At 38.2% G+C, this 17,952-nt stretch overlaps 4 protein-coding genes across 4 annotated transcripts; 3 read left to right on the top strand and 1 right to left on the bottom strand.

Moving 5' to 3' along the window:
* The first annotated feature begins 2,393 nt into the window (after nucleotides 1-2,393).
* LOC103433647 (protein NRT1/ PTR FAMILY 5.5) lies at nucleotides 2,394-5,246 on the top strand. The gene is made up of 4 exons (XM_029101738.2): nucleotides 2,394-3,196; nucleotides 3,314-3,528; nucleotides 3,604-4,157; nucleotides 4,281-5,246. The coding sequence occupies exons 1-4, from the start codon at nucleotides 3,172-3,174 to the stop codon at nucleotides 5,149-5,151; spliced, it is 1,665 nt and encodes a 554-aa protein (XP_028957571.2). The 5' UTR covers nucleotides 2,394-3,171; the 3' UTR covers nucleotides 5,152-5,246.
* A 730-nt stretch (nucleotides 5,247-5,976) lies between these two features.
* LOC103433578 (26S proteasome non-ATPase regulatory subunit 7 homolog A) lies at nucleotides 5,977-9,441 on the top strand. Its single transcript, XM_008371844.4, has 10 exons — nucleotides 5,977-6,372; nucleotides 6,691-6,783; nucleotides 6,877-6,958; nucleotides 7,200-7,296; nucleotides 7,433-7,508; nucleotides 7,646-7,704; nucleotides 7,888-8,010; nucleotides 8,161-8,218; nucleotides 8,311-8,396; nucleotides 8,988-9,441. The coding sequence occupies exons 1-10, from the start codon at nucleotides 6,186-6,188 to the stop codon at nucleotides 9,057-9,059; spliced, it is 933 nt and encodes a 310-aa protein (XP_008370066.1). The 5' UTR covers nucleotides 5,977-6,185; the 3' UTR covers nucleotides 9,060-9,441.
* A 257-nt stretch (nucleotides 9,442-9,698) lies between these two features.
* Nucleotides 9,699-12,408, top strand: LOC103433580 (tRNA (cytidine(32)/guanosine(34)-2'-O)-methyltransferase). Its single transcript, XM_008371845.4, has 9 exons — nucleotides 9,699-10,102; nucleotides 10,202-10,251; nucleotides 10,347-10,455; nucleotides 10,574-10,634; nucleotides 10,729-10,781; nucleotides 10,976-11,068; nucleotides 11,208-11,271; nucleotides 11,674-11,781; nucleotides 11,968-12,408. Exons 1-9 carry the CDS (start codon nucleotides 9,932-9,934, stop codon nucleotides 12,207-12,209), a joined length of 951 nt encoding a protein of 316 aa, XP_008370067.2. The 5' UTR covers nucleotides 9,699-9,931; the 3' UTR covers nucleotides 12,210-12,408.
* Nucleotides 12,409-13,026: 618 nt separating this feature from the next.
* LOC103433648 (uncharacterized) lies at nucleotides 13,027-13,422 on the bottom strand. The gene has a single exon (XM_008371915.1). It carries the CDS (start codon nucleotides 13,420-13,422, stop codon nucleotides 13,027-13,029), a length of 396 nt encoding a protein of 131 aa, XP_008370137.1.
* Nucleotides 13,423-17,952: the final 4,530 nt, after the last annotated feature.

Below are 17,952 nucleotides of genomic sequence, written 5' to 3'. Positions count from 1 at the left end.
AACTTAGATTTGTGACTTGAGGATTAAATAACAAATATAAATCAAACCTCCAAATTCAACAAGTTAGTACGTAGCATATGTGTAAAAATAAAGTTACATATTGCATTGGATTTGTGAGGATAGTATAAGTAGTACGTTTAAAGAGATATTGATAGTTTAATTAGTAAATGGATTTAAAAATAATATGGGTTTAGAGAGTAAGCTGAGTGTAGAGATAAGTTATATGGGTTCAAATAAAATTTTCCAAAGAGAAATCTTCTTAAAATTAAATTTGTCAGAAGGATATAAGAAAATGATGTCAGATCTAACTCGACAATAAAAAAAAAGTGGATTGTACGTAATCATGGCTTATAAATTTGGACTTGTATCTAGCTCTTTTCTAAAGATCGAATAATATTTCAGATCAGGTAATTCAATAAGACAACGGCCAAAACTATAATTCATTAATTAAGATCAAGATGCGTTAAAGTAATTTAGTTAATTGACTTGGGTAGACCAACTAGGGAATTTTCTGAACACGGTCTTCTTTAAAACTTCTACCCTTTCTGTCTGTCTTCTTAAAAACTGTTGATCGACAATAATTCTCATGTGGAGGCTTCGTTTTTCTTTTGAATGCATGAACCTCCTTTTAATATTAAAGTTCAAGGTCAATTAATTTCTATATAATACTGAGTTTTGTGACTATATAAACATTTAAATTCCTGAAACCAGAAGGGGAGATCAGACTGAAGAAGTTGAGTTTTTGTTTCCTAGAAATGTCGATGTCGTCGCCACTTGAAGCGTCAGTATCACCCAAGTTGACAAGCGTTGGTAAGTAGAAGAAGGGTGATATCCGCACACCACTTTAATCCTCTGCACACCTTGTTTATGGTCTTTGCATGACGTTGTTTTTTTTCATATGAAAAAATTAATTAATGTTCTGATAGTAACTCTGCCCTTCAATTGTAGTCGCGTTGTGGCCAAGTTTCCTCACCACTTATCTCACGTCGATTATCGTTACATACTTAACTGGCGTTGGTGAGATAAGCATCACACGGGCTGCTGCAATCGTCAATATTTATTGGGGTGTGGTGGGTATAATGCCAGCGGTCATGAAATTACTAGTGGGTGATTTCATCGGTAGCTATGGGATGGTCTTGCTCTCCAGGCTTGCCTTCGTCGCTGTAAGTTTCTACCAGTCACCAATTACTGTGTTCAGTGATTTGATATTAGTTACCTTTCTGGTTCATCACTACACCACAACTCCAAATAGATTGTAGTTTGGAAAAGCTATGAAATGATACAATATTAGTGTTATAAAAAAGGTTAGGTCAGTCAACAATGTAATAGCGCAAGTTTTATTGTGGCGTTTATGAAACTCCATCATAAACTCTTGTTTTAATAGCGTTTCTGAAATGCTATTATAGATGTAATAGGCAGCGTTTCTGAGACTTTTAATTTACTTTAGGTCGTCCTTGTACCTCTTGTAATATAAATTGGTTGGCAAATAAGGATAAACCATGAACTCGATTTATCTCTAATTTTTCTATGGAGTTTTGAACATTCGAAATGGACTTAAAGTAGTAAAGCATGCCAAATAATGGAGACCAAAGAAAACAGAAAGTGCTTGTCTCTCACGCGTTGTCACGTCAGTTGATTAGTCAAGAAGTGAGAACCATCATAATAATATAGTCACTACTACTACTACAAAATATAAATTCACTCTACATATAAGTTTGTTGGTAGCATGTAGATAGATGATAATCATTATGGAAAAAATGCAGGGTTTAAGTCTTTTGACTATGTCCGCACCACCAACAGGCACTTGCACTGCATATGAGGCTGAGTTCATTGCCCTAGTACAAAGGAATGGTACCTTTGTAGACGGCTAAATCGCCGTGGTTTGGCCGGAAAACGGCTTGAAAGTGGCTAACTGAGACCAAGACAGCCACTTTCGAGCCTTTTTCCGGACAAACCACGGAGATTTAGCCGTTTAAAAAGATACCATTCTCTTTTTCTCGTCGAGAAGTATGATTTTCGTTTTTGAATCACTTGATTTCGTTGAGTATTGAAGAAGTTATGAACGTTTAAAGTTTACCCAGTTTCCGGTGAGTTTTCCAGTTTTCCTTCGAACCAGTCAACTTTGAGGCTATTTTCCGGCTATCTCAGCCAGGCATTGGGCTTCCAAATGGTATAATCTTATTCTACACTTTTCTATCTTCATTTTGATATATTATGGGTCGAATTTGGTTAAAAAACGATTGAGTTACGAAGCTTTGAAAATTTCCCAAACTTCCGGCCAAGAGCACCGGGACACTTAACGGAGTTTTTAACGGAATGACCAAAATGATGGATGGTGGACAATCTCAGGGACCACTTTTATCGATTTGGAATGTTAGGGGACCAAAGTGATGAGTTATGCAAATCTCAGAAACCATTTTGGTTATTTAGCCGCATTTTTATTAGTATAAACCATCCGTACATATATGTGCAGGTCTATTTTAATACAAATGTGATAGTGTCATAGAACACCTTCCGGGTAATTTTTCCACTTTGATCGTTTTAATCTTCCTTAATTGTTCAAGTATTTGTCTTGAGACCTTTATTTTATGGATAGTCAAAAACAATCAAAGGCCCTAAAGCTAATACTCTCAAATGCCTAACTATGGACTCTCTGATAACCACGCATTCCAACATAGTTTGCCTATCGGTTTTACTGGATTTATGTTTTCTTCTTCTTCTTCTTCTTTTTCCTACTGCAGCTTAAATTGTCAATCGAAAATGTCAACTTATGCTCAAGTTGGCCTCCATTTTTTTAGCTCTATCAGTTAGGGAGAGATCTACAAGTTGAAGATTGTATTCTAAAGTAGGTGGGAGAGAAGAATGTCAACTTGTCGAGTTTACTATCAATATCTTCGTATCATACATACACGGCAGGGAGGAACATATGACTCATTCTTCGATGTTATCACTTTGTATATTTTCTTCTCCCAATTCTCGATATATGTCCTACATATGCAGAGAATAATATCATTACTTTGAGTGTGACTTTTCTGAAGTTTTCTCGTTTAAACTTCTTCTAAATTATTGAGAATCGACATGGTTTCTGTGCTACATCGAAGAAGTCTTTTCTTTTGTTAAAAGAAAAAAAAATCGTAGTGATTGTGCAAGTTCTGAGAGCTATACAGTACTATGTTATCTTTGGTGAAGATCACTGGTAATTGGATCTAGTTACACACTACTTATTTGTTTTGTGGTTAACCCACATTTCTAACTCTTCACAATAATTCATCATAACATTTTCTCGTCTCCTTGTGTGGTCTTCAATTTGTAGTTCTGATGTGGGCGGATATACTTGCTGCATATGCAATGTGGATGACCATGGCATACTTAACAGATGCATGGAAGCTCAGTCCCACCCACGCGGCTGGAATTCTCAATATTTTCTGGGGCATGGTGGCCATAATGCCAGTGGGCTTGCAGTTTCTTGTGGATGCTTTCATGGGTAACTTCTGGATGGTCTTAGTTTCCAGTTTTTCCTACTGTGTGGTAAGTTTCTTCGAGACAAAATTGATATAATTCTAAGCAAAATATGGTCACTAAATTAATCATTTTGGACTGCAGGGCTTAGGTTTTTTGTCAATGTCAACGCCACCAGTCCTTACCGGGGCAACAGGCACTTGCAGCGCATATGAGCCCGAGTGCATTGGCCAAGCACAAAAGGCCCTCTTTTTCACAGCGTTAGCCCTAATAGCTGTGGGAGTTTGCGGTCACTTGACCTCCTTAGGGACGTTCATTGCTGAGCAGTTCATGCGCCCAGACGAAGACGCAGACTCAGACCTTGAGGAGGGCAGGCTCTTGCAATTTTTCCTCAGCTGCTTAGCCTCCGTTATGGCAATCCTCGTCCCTATAGCTGGAGTTTTTGCAGCTTATTTTATAAAGCCTTGGTCAATTAGGTATGGCATCCCAGCCATATGTACCTTGGTAGCTCTACTTATTTTCTTAACTGGTTCGCGCTCGTATCACACTCCTAGAGGACAAGGCAGCCCTCTCACAACTCTGATTAGGGTCTTTGTGGCCTCAGCCTCTAAAATTTTCCAGAAATGCCCGAGAGATGCCTCTCAGCTCTATGAGAGACATGATGTTGATTATTGCATACCTCACACTAACCACCTCAGGTTTGGACTATTTCTTATGCACTCATGCACACACGTACACTTACACATAAACAAATACATGACCGCAATTACAATGACACCTCTTGTAACATTTTAATCCCACAAGTTGCTTTTTGAAACTAGGTGCCTAGACAAGGCTGCCATTTTATCAGCCACCCAACCTCTAGAGCAACAACAAAATAATAGGTGGAGACTTTGCAGAGTCACAGAAGTGGAAGAAACCAAAAGCATCCTATGCATGATTCCTCTATGCACAACCTTTATCCTATTGGGTGTTGTAACTTCAATCGGAAATACCTACTTCATCGAGCAAGCAATCCACATGAACCGCAAAGTTGGGCGAATAAAGGTTCCTCTTCCATTGCTTCTATGGTTCTATGACCAAGCCAAACAATTTTGTGGAAAACTCACACAACTTTTAGGACTAACAAGGTATGGTCCCCCAATTGGAATTGGTGTATCAATGATTTTTGCAATTCTATGTTGCATCACGGCAGCGAAAGTGGAGACACGAAGGCTAGGCGTGGTTGCAAGCCATGGTCTAATTGACAAGCCGGAGGAAACAATTTCCATGACCATATTTTGGTTGCTTCCACAGTTTCTTCTCCTAGGAGGTGCTGATGGGATTGCAGAAAATAGCATTGCTTTGTTCTTCATTAATCAGGTTCCTCCGTCCATGGCGCAGTACATGGTTATGTTTGCCATTGCTGTTTTTGGAGCTGGGACAATGGGCAGTACTTTGTCGGTTCATTTAGTTGGTAAGATAAGTGGAAGGGGAGGGAGATCCAGTTGGTTTCAAGACACTTTGAACAAAAGTCGTTTGGATAATTACTATTGGACCTTGGCTGCACTGGCTGCAGCTAATCTTGTTTTCTATATTTTGATGAGCTTTTGGTATGCTTATAACGATTCGAAATCGGAGGAGGAAGAAGATTCTGGTGCAACTGGTCAGGAACTCGAATTTCAAGTGGAGTGCTCCTGTTGCTGCATATAGATTTTCGTAGGCACTGCCATTACAAAAATAAAATTTTTGTATCATGTTCAATCACTAAACAAAAATAAGTTCATAGGGTTGTAATTTTCACACAGTTTCTCATCATATGCATTGCGTCCTTATTTTCGTCAATTGGTTCTTTAATTTATTCATTCTTAAGATTAGAGAAAAAGAGAAGAGTGGATTACAAGAGAATGCAAAATTTACATTTGAATCTTTGATAGACTGAAATGATCAAATATAAAGATCATGGTGTGTACGTGCATCGGACTATCTCGGACTAAACTAGTTTCAGGGACTAAGTGAGATTGACTTGGCATGGACTAAGTAGTATAAGGATAATAGAGCGTTTAGCACTGACCGGAAATGTGGAAGCCCCTGTCAACAATGAAAATCAAGGGAATGAGTAGTGGAAAGCAAATAAGAATCACAAGAGGGAATCGAGATCCAGAGGCTTGGTTCCTGTGGGCATCAGTTTTCGACAACGATTTCTTCCCACACTTGATGATACACAGACTAATAATTCTAGCTAAGCCAGTCCAATTCAGTGAATGTTAGTATTTTTCGAATAATAAAATAAAAACTAGAGGTTTTGGATTCAAAACTCCTAGTATAGAAAGTCAGACTTGTGACTAAAAGAATGTTGAAATGCTCGTGTGAATCTTTCTCGTCCTCGGAAGGGTGAATACCCCTTTTTTTTAGGGAACTTTAACGAACTGTTCACTTTAACGAAAAACCACATTTTTACACTAAAAAGTCAATCATGGTACTATTCACTTTACCTTTTATTTTGTCCTTATCATTAAAACTCAAAGTTTTCAAGCCTTTTTTTTTTTTTTTTTTAAGTACAGTGTGAATCCTTTTGGTCAATGCATCGGACGGCATCTGAACCCCTAGTAGCCTGAAATCCCAGTACTTTATCATCTCTCTCCTCTCTTTTTTTTCTCGGGGTTTTTCTTCGTTCTCGAAGGGTTTTAGAAATTTGGACACGGAAAAACGAATTTCACCGTCAGAGCACGGATCGAAGCTTTGGTATGGACGTCATCAAAACGCAGCAAGTTTCAGCGAGACTGATCGAGAAGGTGATAGTTCACCCGCTCGTTCTGCTCAGCATCGTAGACAACTACAACCGAGTCGCCAAGGACACTCGCAAGCGGGTAGTTGGCGTTCTGCTCGGAAGCACCTACAAAGGTGTCGTCGACGTCTCCAACAGCTACGCAGGTCTGATTATCTCATTTCCCTCGATTGATTTACCGCATTATTTCAATTTTGCCCCCTCTCCCCTAATTTGCCTCGTCGTTAGGTTTAGATCCGGAAATTTGTTGGATTCATTGTGGATTTTTGAGATTTTGGGGATTATAGGGTTTTGTTAAATTGAAATTGGCAGTAATTTCGTGATTGTTATTGGGTTTTTTTAGGGGGTATGAGTGATTTAATTGGGGGTTAGGGTTTGCGCAATTGGGGCCAATTTGGATTAGGGTTTGGGTTTGTTTTACCGTAATTGAAGATTGAGCTCGAAATTGTTACTTTGATGTTCAGTGCCCTTCGAAGAAGATGAGAAAGACCCTAGCATTTGGTTTCTTGACCATAACTACCATGAAGCAATGTTCTCCATGTTCAAGAGGATCAATGGTAACTTTTGTTCAGCTTTTGTGTAAATATGGATGCTTGCTCTTTTTTTCTGGTAGTTGTTAGTAATCTGTGTATGTGTCTGTTAAATTGCAGCCAAAGAGCACGTTGTAGGTTGGTATAGCACCGGGCCAAAACTTAAAGAGAATGATCTGGATATTCACAGTTTATTCCACAAGTAAGATCATTTAAATTATTATATGCGTGCATTTAGCGCCATTGTGCATTTTCCCCTGTATATGCTTTTCTTCCTCTGTAGTTACTACTGTCCTGATTATTCGTTGCATGGCCATCATGGCTTGTCGTATAGTGAATGAATGTTATATGATCCATATACTCTTCTCAAGCTTGGAATACATGATTGTCGGGCTTAACTGTTATTAATTTCTTTATAAACTTTAGTTCTTTATGGTTTGTAGTTATGTCCCAAATCCAGTCCTGGTCATTATTGATGTTCAGCCTAAGGAGTTGGGAATACCCACCAAAGCCTACTATGATGTCGAAGAAGTTAAAGAGGTAACCACGGCTTTAGATCTTATTTGGATAACATCCCTGATTAGATGTCGAGGAACATAGTTGTTACGACATTTCCATAAAGCGGTTCCACATAGCCTCCAATGCAACTAATGTAAAAGCTTGCTAATGTTTACAGAATGCAACTCAAAAAAGCCAGAAGATTTTTGTTCATGTGCCCTCTGAAATTGCTGCTCATGAGGTTGAGGAAATCGGTATGTCATAGGATGAATAGCAACATTTCCCACTTAAGAACTTTCCCCTGTTATTAAAGAAACTGTAGGATACACAAGCTGATTTTTTTCCCTTTAGTGTTAAAATCCTAATATACTGTTCTGTTATTTATCAACAGGAGTGGAACACTTACTAAGAGATGTAAAGGATACAACCATCAGCACACTTGCAAATGAGGTTTTTCAATTTAAATTTTCTTCTTTTGTTTGAGGCATCTTGTTGTCTTCTTTTTTTAAGAAAAACAAACACGACAAAGCTCAATTTGACATTAAACTACAGAATTTTTTATTTTTTGAGCATTGACTCATAAATGTTAAAACTCATCTACAAAGGATTACACTTACCTTTTGTTATTTATAGGTTACTGGAAAACTTACTGCTCTAAAGGGTTTGGATGCACGGTTACGAGAAATACGCAGTTACCTAGATCTTGTCATTGATGAGAAGCTTCCACTTAATCATGAGATACTTTACCATTTACAGGTACACTTTTCAATGATAAGTTACCTCTCTGTCTCATTATTTCTACCTTGTTCTGTTTATAGTTCTACCTGCATACTCAGTTTATTTACTTTTTATTTCTTTATTTATTATAAGTTAGTCAAATTGAGATTTTTTTATTTTGACTTTCAGGACGTGTTCAATCTACTTCCAAATCTCAATGTGGCAGAATTAGTGAAGGGATTTTCAGGTATACAAGCAAAAATATCTAGCGTGTGAGTTAAGTAGTTTAGATAGCTCTAAATTTAGGCCTTCTGATGTATATTTCCCTTCCGTATGCAGTAAAAACAAATGACATGATGTTGGTTATATATCTTTCTTCTCTCATCCGAAGCGTCATCGCCCTCCACAACTTGATCAACAACAAGGTAACCAATGCTCTTCTAACTTCTTCCCATCCAACAGGAAGCATACAGCCACACCACACACATGGTGAATTTTCTTATAGGTTTTAGGACCCCCTTATACCTCCCTCTTATTTTAGCTGTCTCTGAGCTGAACTTAAGAAACACCTTATAGGAGCTCACCACCACTGTTAAGGTTTTGTTTTTCCCTGGAATACAAGTTTCTGTAAACGAACAAGAAAAAGAGTGAATGTTCAGCCCGTTGCAAGGATTTCATTTCATTTGATTTGTTCCAAAAGATATGAATCTATTCTTATAAAAAAAAAACGAAAATAGTAAACTGCAAGTCGATTAATCTTGTTAACGTTCCTACCTCTCCCAGTTGGTAAGACAATTTGAGTTGGGGATGAACGTGTTCTATCCTTTTGTGCCTCTTAACAGATGAAAATGTGATCATGTGAATATGCTACTTTAGATTGGAAATTGAAAAGGATATGCTATTAGCATTACATCTCTTTATTCATAAGAATTTGGAGTATGGTACTTTTAGAACGCATTCAATTGAATTTAAATTGTGGCGTAGATTTTTATGATTTTTCCAAATCTGTTTTCCAGATGCTCAACAAAGAACATGAGAAAGCTGAGGATGCAAAGCCGACAACTGCCCCGTCTGTCGCTGGAAGCTGAAAACCATGATTTGCTGGTGATTGGGGTTTCAACCGTTGTGACAGTGCCCTAACTTTCGTTGTGGAGCCAATTCGATCTGCTACTTTTGAGGTTCTTTATTGAAAATTTTGTATTCTCAGATTGAGGGGATTTGCAGGTTGAGATATCTCTGTCATTGATTTGTTATACGACGCCGGTAACGGTTTAATCATCTAGTAGCATATGCTTAATTACACTGCACGAGTAGACTCTCGATGCAGTTCTCAGATGGACAACCATTCCCTTCCCAAATAAGTGTGCCATTTCATGATTGAAGATCAAACTGTATGAGCGCCATGCGTGCTTTTCAAGAAACTGCATGTATGGTTGTACAGCGTAATGGAAATAATCGGATTGTCGAAAACGTTGCTTCCTTTGAAACCTATGTTAGGAATAACCCCTTCGGGCAGAATGATTAGAACTAATGATCGACGGTGACATTCCATCATAGTGTTTTTCAAAGAAGTGACTAAAATGATGTTTTCAAATTTCTGTTGCTAAAATGATCAGTTTTGTAGTACGTGCTCAATTCTAATTGCTTGTGTCGTGACTCGTGAGAGTTGATTTCTGATCATTTTCGTCAATTTACAAAATAAAATGTCTCCAACAAAGAAACTACACGTCGTTCAGTTGATAATCCTCGAAACGAAACGGCACAGCGTTATTTGTCCACATCTTCATTTACCAAAACCCACGGTGGCGGCAATAGCCACTTAGCCCTGCCGCCGCTAGTAAAACAAAAAAGTTGAAAACGAGCCAGAGGAGGGTTTAGGGTTTACCGGCACCGCGCTCCGCCGGAGCACAACCCATCTCAGAACTTTACCGCCCCACTGTTTCTGCGAAAGCAGAGAAAGATGGGTAAGGCTTCAAGGGATAAGAGGGATATCTACTACCGGAAAGCAAAGGAAGAAGGATGGCGTGCACGCAGCGCCTTCAAGCTCCTCCAGATCGACGAGGAGTTCAATATTTTCGACGGCGTCAAGCGTGTCGTCGATCTCTGTGCCGCCCCTGGTAGCTGGAGTCAGGTATCAAATGATTCGTATATGATGTTGACATTGTCCTTGCTGTGATTTCGCTGAAAACCCAATTCAAAGTTCCTAACTTCGATGCGTAATTTGGTGCAGGTTTTGAGTAGGAAATTGTATCTCCCAGCAAAAAGTTCATCTGATTCTAAGTAAGTTTTCATGTAATTTTCAGCTGCTAGTAGTAGTAGTATTGCTGTTGTTCTAACAAACAAAGATCCTAACTTGATCCTTCCGGTTTTTTGAGGGATGGCGGTGTGCCACTTATTGTAGCTATTGATTTGCAGCCAATGGCTCCAATTGAAGGTGTTATTCAAGTGCAGGGTGATATAACTAATGCCCGAACTGCGGAAGTGGTAACAATCAGCTACATTTCTACTTTCCCTTCTCCTCTGCATATTGTTTGTCATCATAATATGGTGATGTGTGTTGTAATCTGGTTTTTCTTTATCGGAATTTTTGCAACCATTTTAGGTCATCAGACATTTCGACGGCTGCAAAGCTGACCTGGTTGTGTGTGATGGTGCTCCAGACGGTATGCAGCATATCTGGTTTCATGGTCCTCCGCATTGTTACTGCTCTTGTTTATAGTTACTATTTTCTTAAGCTGTACTTTATCCGATTTGCAGTTACTGGCCTTCATGACATGGATGAATTTGTCCAGTCCCAGCTGATACTAGCAGTAAGTGCCCTCGAAGATTTTCCAAGGCAATTTTCCATCATAAGTTTGCATGATAATTACTTGTTGTAGACGGCTGTGGATCATCGTTTGTTGTCCATGCTAGTTAGTCTACATTGCATTCAATCTTCCTAACCCATGCATAGACTGTTGAGCTTTGCATTGTATTGATATCGCCGGGTGGACCTTCCTTGCAGGGTTTAACAATTGTGACTCATGTACTGAAAGAAGGTGGTAAATTTATAGCAAAGATATTCCGTGGGAAAGATACAAGTCTTCTGTACTGTCAGGTATTTTAAAGCTCTGAAATTTGGGGTCCTAAAAACTTGTTACAACTATATATTTCTGCAGTTTTTTCTTCTGTTTTGGCATCAAAAGCCATGATTTCATTAAATGAATGTCCTTGTTGTTTTGCTCATTTTGTTGCAGCTGAAATTATTTTTCCCTGTCGTGACTTTTGCAAAGCCGAAAAGCAGCCGCAACTCCAGCATAGGTAACAAATTGGACTGCTTATTCTCTTCAAGTATTTATATATTTTCGGCTTGTAAAATATTGAATGTATGTGATTCTAAGTAGCATGTTGGATCATCGGTCTTATGTTATGGTTTATCATGTAACCATTTGAGACTTTGAGTACCAAAATTCAGGAGCAATGGATTGTGGATTGTGTGAAAAAATTTGGGTTCTTTCTGGTTACTATTATAAGTTGGAATTCAGATATAATTCTGGTCTAGATCTAAGTTTCACATGAAATGGAGCAGAATGATCTTCGTCTTGTGATATTATAGCCGAATTAGTGTCCCTTCTAGCCTTCTGAACATATTAACAAAATGACGTGGAGGTATGCCTCTGTTGTGTAAAACTAATACTGGTATAATCTTATTATGTTATACAGAGGCTTTTGCAGTTTGTGAGAATTATTCCCCTCCCGATGAGTTCAACCCTAAGGATCTGCATCGCCTGCTAGAAAAAGTGGGAAGCCCCTCCGGAGCAGATGATCTAGGTATATATACATTGAGACTCTTTTGTTCACAAAAATTACAGTATTCATAGCCATTCTTGCAATTCTTCGGTTATGAGTAATGGATTTGTAAGAATCACAGTTCAAAATCGAATGAAGAGCACAGCTTTGCTGTGTTTTTTTGGACATTGATATGGCAGTAATTAAGGTCATCGTGTCGTTTGGCAGATTGCACTAGCGGGTGGTTGGAAGGGCCAAATAAGGTGTACATTCCATTTTTAGCATGCGGTGATCTGAGTGGGTATGACTCCGACCGCTCCTACCCTCTGCCTAAAGACGCCCAGGGAACTTACCGGAGCTTGGATCCCGTACAGCCCCCAATCGCCCCTCCTTATAAGAGAGCTCTGGAAATGAAGAAAGCTTCCAGCCAGGGCATTACAGAGCATGAGAAGCTTTCGTTGGAATCTTGAACGCGTTTTGTTATTGTTCATCATTTATACACAGGAGCAAGCAACATTAGCAATCCTAATATCTATCGTATAATTTAACCAATACATGGGTTTATGCCCCGATTTTTGGAGAATTATCGATCCTTCTTTGTTGTAAAAGCGTGTAATGTCTCAAGATATTTGATTAATCTTGAATTAACCATTGATCTTCCTGGGTAAATGAGCAGCTTTGTTGGGTCAAAAAGATTGAGATAAAGTTGATGTGAACAAATGGGATATTCGTTGAGTTGAAATATTGTGGTCCAATCCTGATAGCAACTTCTGAATTCTGATGGGGTAAAAAGAGGCACGGGACTCTAAAGCCTAGACCCACAGCCCATGCTGATTCTTCAAAATTTATCAGTATCCATGAGTTGGTAACTTTGCATCATCTTATGTACTTGTAAAATATTCGATGGGTACTTTGAAGTTGAAGAACAAGCACAATAATTATTAATTCGAACACAGAACCTCGGGTGTAGACTAAAAAGCTTTTGCCGGCTGGGGTTGCAAGTTTTTAACTTCTTGAGTTACACACTTGCTAATTACTGATTCGAACACAATACTTTGGATGTAGATTAAGTGACTCGAACACAGGAATTAGATAGTATCAGTGATTGCTCAAAATTAAAACAACTTGGTAAAAAAGTAAAAATTCACACAAGATGATGTGATTCGCACTCATTATGTATCTTTCTACATGTTACAGATAAATTTGTCATGCAACAACCAAAACCTTTTTATTTCTTCCCCTTTTATGAACACTAATCATTCCACAAATCTCTAATTAACAATAATTTCAAGCAACTGAGTTTGTCCTTTGCAAAGAAGCAGCAGAATTCAAGAACTCGATGCAATCCTCCAAAGCTTCAACTCGATGAGATTCGATAGGGTCGGATACAGACCTTGACCTTATCAGGTGGTTGGACGATGACACCTTCCGAGACGTCCGCTTTCTTGCTGACAGAATACACACTGCTGTAGCCACCTTCGCTCTGAGGGTTCGTAGCAGTTTGATGGGCGTGGAAAAAACTTGTGTATTTTTGTGCAACCTTGAAGTCCAAATTCCGGTCACCCTGCTCCTACTTCCACCTACTCTGGTGCCGCTGCCGCCACCAGCCTGTTTCAGGTACAGAATTGGCTTTTCATTCACATCAGGACTGAAACTCACCCTCGTACAAGCTCTCCTTGACATTTTAGAGAGAGAGAGAGAGAGAGGGTTATGATATGAACAAAAAATAGCACCAGATTGTGGAGCAGAGGGTAGTTGGGTTTGTTTTGAGGTATTTATGGTGGGATTGGATTCGATTTGGGAAAAGAGAGAAAAGGAAACGGGAGGATTGGTTTGGATACAGAATGGAAAAGAAAAAGAGAGGATTGGTTGGACTAAAAACTGAGAAATGGTTTGTGTTTGTGTTAAAAGCAAAATGCTGGTTTGACTACAAAGACCCAGCAAGTACAAGCGTTTGGTTCACGCACTCACTCACTCACTCCACTGGGTTCATATTTATATGCTTGCATGAGCCATGCACACGGTGTGAGTGATGTAATAAGATGGTAAATTAATAGATCATTATTAAACCCACATTCTGTGTAGGCCGGCCATGAACTGGATCAAATGGTAACTATATTTTACATAAGGTTTTTAAATCGTATCGATTTATGTTTTTAGATTGTTTGCTGTCTGATCATTTTAAATCGATACTACAAGTGTAGGACATGTTTATAGGCTAACATGAACAAAAAGTACTCATCACTGAGCTTCACCTTCTCCTAAATCAATGTTTTGTATCCCCGTCCAGACATTGCAACTATGACATATACGTCAGCCAATAAATAGACCTCACGTATCGCAGATCATCCTTTTAGCAAAGGATTAAACATTCAATTCAAACAAACATAACGTAAAAATTGGGACAATTTTCAAAGTCTTAGGATGCAATGTGAAAAATTAAAGGGAAAATTTGAAAGAGATCCAATTTTATAGCCCATCTTTTGAAATAGGTCCAATTTTTAGTCCAATTGGACCCATATCAAAAGACCCCATAATTAAAATTTCATGGCTCATTTTGAATACCACCTCAAACTTAGAGGGTGTATATATAATAAAGAAAACTAATGAAAAGAGCTTGAAAACTTTGAGTTTTAATGATAAGGACAAAATAAAGGGTAAAATGAATAGTATCAGGATTGACTTTTTAGTGTAAAAATGTGGTTTTTTATTAAAGTGAACAGTACCTGGAGCTTTTCGTTAAAGTTCCCCTTTCATCTATGCTTACAAATCACAGTCTAACATGAATGCAAAAGTAACTCATCAAAATGACAAAAGAAAAATTTAATGCACACATCAAACTGTAATTTGTATGTAACGAAAGAATGACTCTTTTATTTCTGAGAAGTTTGATATTTGTCTTGATTATGGTTAGAGCTAAAGGTGATTATTATTACTAATCAGATTACACTAGTAGTAGGTATGAACAGCAGGAAATTTTTGAATCTCTAGTAGTTACCATGGAAGATTGTGATGGAATCTCGAAGAAATAGGTTTTGGTCAAAAGAAAAGATTGAGATGGTGGTGGTGGAGCCGTGAGAGGAAGACAAAAGGAGGAGGGAGCAAGAGAGACAAGCACTTGGAATTCTTTTCTCAACAGCAGTATATTTCTTGCTTTTTAGGTGCTCCCTGCAGTGCAGTGCAGGCCCTACTTTTTCCCGCGGTTGTTCATCAGAATTGTGGAGAGAGAGAGAGAGAGAGAGAGAGTGAGAGAGAAGAATCTATTTTGTATATATGGTAGGACGACAGATGTGGGTTTGGCGTGAATATTAGGGCACACTTTATTTTCTTCTCTCTTGTTTTTGGCAGATGAAAATAAATAGTACAAAATTCTCGGGTCGAAGAATCTGTTTGCTGGGACTGGTTCTTTTTGACTGACTGGTACAACAGGCTCATCCCAGTCCCCAATAAATATGGAATTTGCATATTCAGTCCAGAACTTATTCTCATTGTTTACGACACAAGTAAACATAGTGTTTCTCTTTTTAACGTTATTAAGGTGATTAACGCAGCGTGCTTTTTCTCGATAATTACATTTGAATTTCTATTACTGTAATTTACATTAAATTAATTAAAACATAGTTTGAATAAAAAAATTAAGATGAAACATGAAACACTGCATTGGTTTCATTCATCATGATGATGCCTTTTCCTGCTAAATTCTAATTATTTTGTGGCTATTTTTCAGCTCCAATTTGTATTGGATTCTGAGTCTTCCACTACGTTTCGTCGGTAAAGTCTTGTATGAAATTAACATTTCAAGTTTGGGTTCAAAGGTGTCTGCTTTGAATCATGACTTGTTGGAATCAATGTATGCCACTTTTGTATATCTAACCTCGACAGTCGTTGCAGTATGGAAGGAGATTGGTCCGAGGGTCCTCTATTCAAAATATAGATTATTAGATGCTGCTGATGCCATAGATTCCCAGGTGGACCACAACTCTAGGTAGGCATCATATTTGTCCCGTCTCTAAGTTCAACGGGGAGTTGCTTTAACGGTTATGCAGTGTTACTAATTATTTTTACATAGATATAATAATATATTTAATCTAATTGATATCGATGATACGAATAAAGAATTGTGGGATAGGGTTTTTTGTGGTGAATTTTTCATGATGACTATGGATGTTGGCTTAATTAGGGAGTTTCCCCAAATCACTTTGAGCAAGGAAAGAGTAGTTACTTTGATAGCTAGATGACTGAACCTTCATGAATATTTTTGCATGCGAAACTACGCTCTATTGCTTTTGCTTTGTCGTTAAACAAAGAAAAAAAAGAATAATACTGTACTCTAATTTTCTCTGCCTTCACACTCTTTTTTCTTTCTATTCGTTGGACTGAATAAATGAAATGAAAAACACAAAGATGGTTAAACAGGAGTTTGTAGAAAGAAAAAAGGTACGTAGTTATCATATAAAAAAAAATCAATAAAGCTTTTAGTAAATGGTGCATGGTCCTGACCTCCTTAAGTTGCGCTAATCTTTTGTTCATCACTGTTTTGATGGGCCGGGCATATAATATAATATGGTATCAATTTTCCAAAATAATTCACAAACTATGTGGGAACAGACTCTTTCATGCTATTGAGTCAAAGGCAAAACAACTCTACTCTTTATCCTCTCCGGGGGCTAGGAGTCCCAAACATCCAGTTAGCAGCGAGGTTTCTACCTTGATCATCCGCACTTCCCAGGTTGTTCCGTTGGTTACAACTTCCATTTTCATTCTAAACAAACAACCTAAACAAAACCAAATAAATCTTGTTTTTATTCACAGCATAACAGCAATAAGCAAACAAAACCTGCATTAAACAATACAAGTTAACAGGCTAGCCATGGAGTTAGCGGAGATTCTTGGCTGCACATGCCCCTCACGAGACGTATAGATAGCCATCTTACTATCTTTCTCATCAGATGATCTATTTGTACATCAAAATCTTTGTGATTAATATCGAGACATACACGTCATCGACAAGTCTTTTTATATTAAATTTCTGCAGATCAAGTGCAGACAGCAAACAATTGTCTTACCACTCTCATACAATTCCCATATGGAGTAATTAAGACTGTAGGCCATATTCTTACCGGTCTTTTCGAAGTTGTTATTCACATTCACTAAAACAGCATGCATGCTTTTCTCAGTTTATTTTAAGATAGCACTATTTACACACTTATTTTTATCTTCTACATGTCTTTGTTAATTTTTTACCAATGATTATTCATTAAATTTGATGACCGAAAATTAAGAGAGGTGCGTGAGAAGTAAAAATGAGAGTGTGGATAGCATTACCCTATTTCAAATGTTTGTTTACTTCACCCAAGGAGGTGTGGAAACAAAACCAAAAATTTGGGCCCAAAACCTCTCTAACATCAACTCCAACCCTTGGAGTAAGTCTCAAATTTTTCCTTCTATTCCCCCCTCCCCCATTTCATTTCAACCCCTGTGCTAAAATGGGGTTAAGTGTTAGAACTAAAAAAAAATAAAGCCAAATTCCAACCAAGATTTAGGCCAAACTCATTCGTGGAGCCCATGCGTTAGAGTGAGAAAAAATAATTGAAACACACCTGTAGACATTGAAATTTCGGTGGCATAAATGTTAGCCATTGCATTAAGATTACGTTTGTAAACATTGAAATTTTGGTGAAATAAATGTTGACCATTGTATTAAAATTACAACCTTCATTTACTTCACCTACATCATACACTAAGTTCACCTACAACATCCACCAAGTTCACCTACAACATCCACCAAGTTTCACCTACAACATCCACCAAGTTTCACCTACAAACATCCACCAAGTTTCACCTACAACATCCACCAAAATTCACCTACAACATCCACCAAAACAAATGGATGGTGGTGATTCATTCCCAAAGCCTATAAATAGGCTCCTCCATCAAAGAATCAAGGAAGGAATTCACAAATACATTTCTCTACTCCTCACACATCCAAAATCCTTGAAGCTTTGAAACTCTAAAGCTCTCAAGCAAATCTCGAAGAATCAAGAAAGCTCTCTTCGTTCTTCGTTCTTCGTTCATCGTTCTTCCAAGATCAAGCCCCGACGGCCCTTGGATCAACCATCCACCAATTCAAGATCAAGCCTCGACGGCCCTTGAAGAAAGCACCATCGTTCATCATCCGTTCATCCAAGATCAAGCCCCGACGGCCCTTGGATC

This window comes from Malus domestica, chromosome 04 (genome assembly GCF_042453785.1).
Source record: "Malus domestica chromosome 04, GDT2T_hap1".
NCBI lineage: Eukaryota > Viridiplantae > Streptophyta > Magnoliopsida > Rosales > Rosaceae > Malus > Malus domestica.
The sequence above is the reverse complement of the archived record's forward strand: the minus strand, read 5'-3'. Positions and strand labels throughout refer to the sequence as shown.

What these genes read in the sequence shown, in the direction of transcription:
- LOC103433580 (XM_008371845.4), top strand. Translation starts at nt 9,932, where the DNA reads ATGGGTAAGGCTTCAAGGGATAAGAGGGATATCTACTACCGGAAAGCA. An exon ending in ATGCCCGAACTGCGGAAGTG is followed by an intron (nt 10,456 to 10,573) that starts GTAACAATCAGC and finishes CAACCATTTTAG; the next exon opens with GTCATCAGACATTTCGACGG. An exon ending in AGTCCCAGCTGATACTAGCA is followed by an intron (nt 10,782 to 10,975) that starts GTAAGTGCCCTC and finishes CCTTCCTTGCAG; the next exon opens with GGTTTAACAATTGTGACTCA.
- LOC103433648 (XM_008371915.1), bottom strand. Translation starts at nt 13,422, where the DNA reads ATGTCAAGGAGAGCTTGTACGAGGGTGAGTTTCAGTCCTGATGTGAAT.
- LOC103433578 (XM_008371844.4), top strand. Translation starts at nt 6,186, where the DNA reads ATGGACGTCATCAAAACGCAGCAAGTTTCAGCGAGACTGATCGAGAAG. An exon ending in ATGTCGAAGAAGTTAAAGAG is followed by an intron (nt 7,297 to 7,432) that starts GTAACCACGGCT and finishes TAATGTTTACAG; the next exon opens with AATGCAACTCAAAAAAGCCA. An exon ending in ATTAGTGAAGGGATTTTCAG is followed by an intron (nt 8,219 to 8,310) that starts GTATACAAGCAA and finishes TTCCGTATGCAG; the next exon opens with TAAAAACAAATGACATGATG.
- LOC103433647 (XM_029101738.2), top strand. Translation starts at nt 3,172, where the DNA reads ATGTTATCTTTGGTGAAGATCACTG. An exon ending in CCAGTTTTTCCTACTGTGTG is followed by an intron (nt 3,529 to 3,603) that starts GTAAGTTTCTTC and finishes TTTGGACTGCAG; the next exon opens with GGCTTAGGTTTTTTGTCAAT. An exon ending in CCTCACACTAACCACCTCAG is followed by an intron (nt 4,158 to 4,280) that starts GTTTGGACTATT and finishes TTTTGAAACTAG; the next exon opens with GTGCCTAGACAAGGCTGCCA.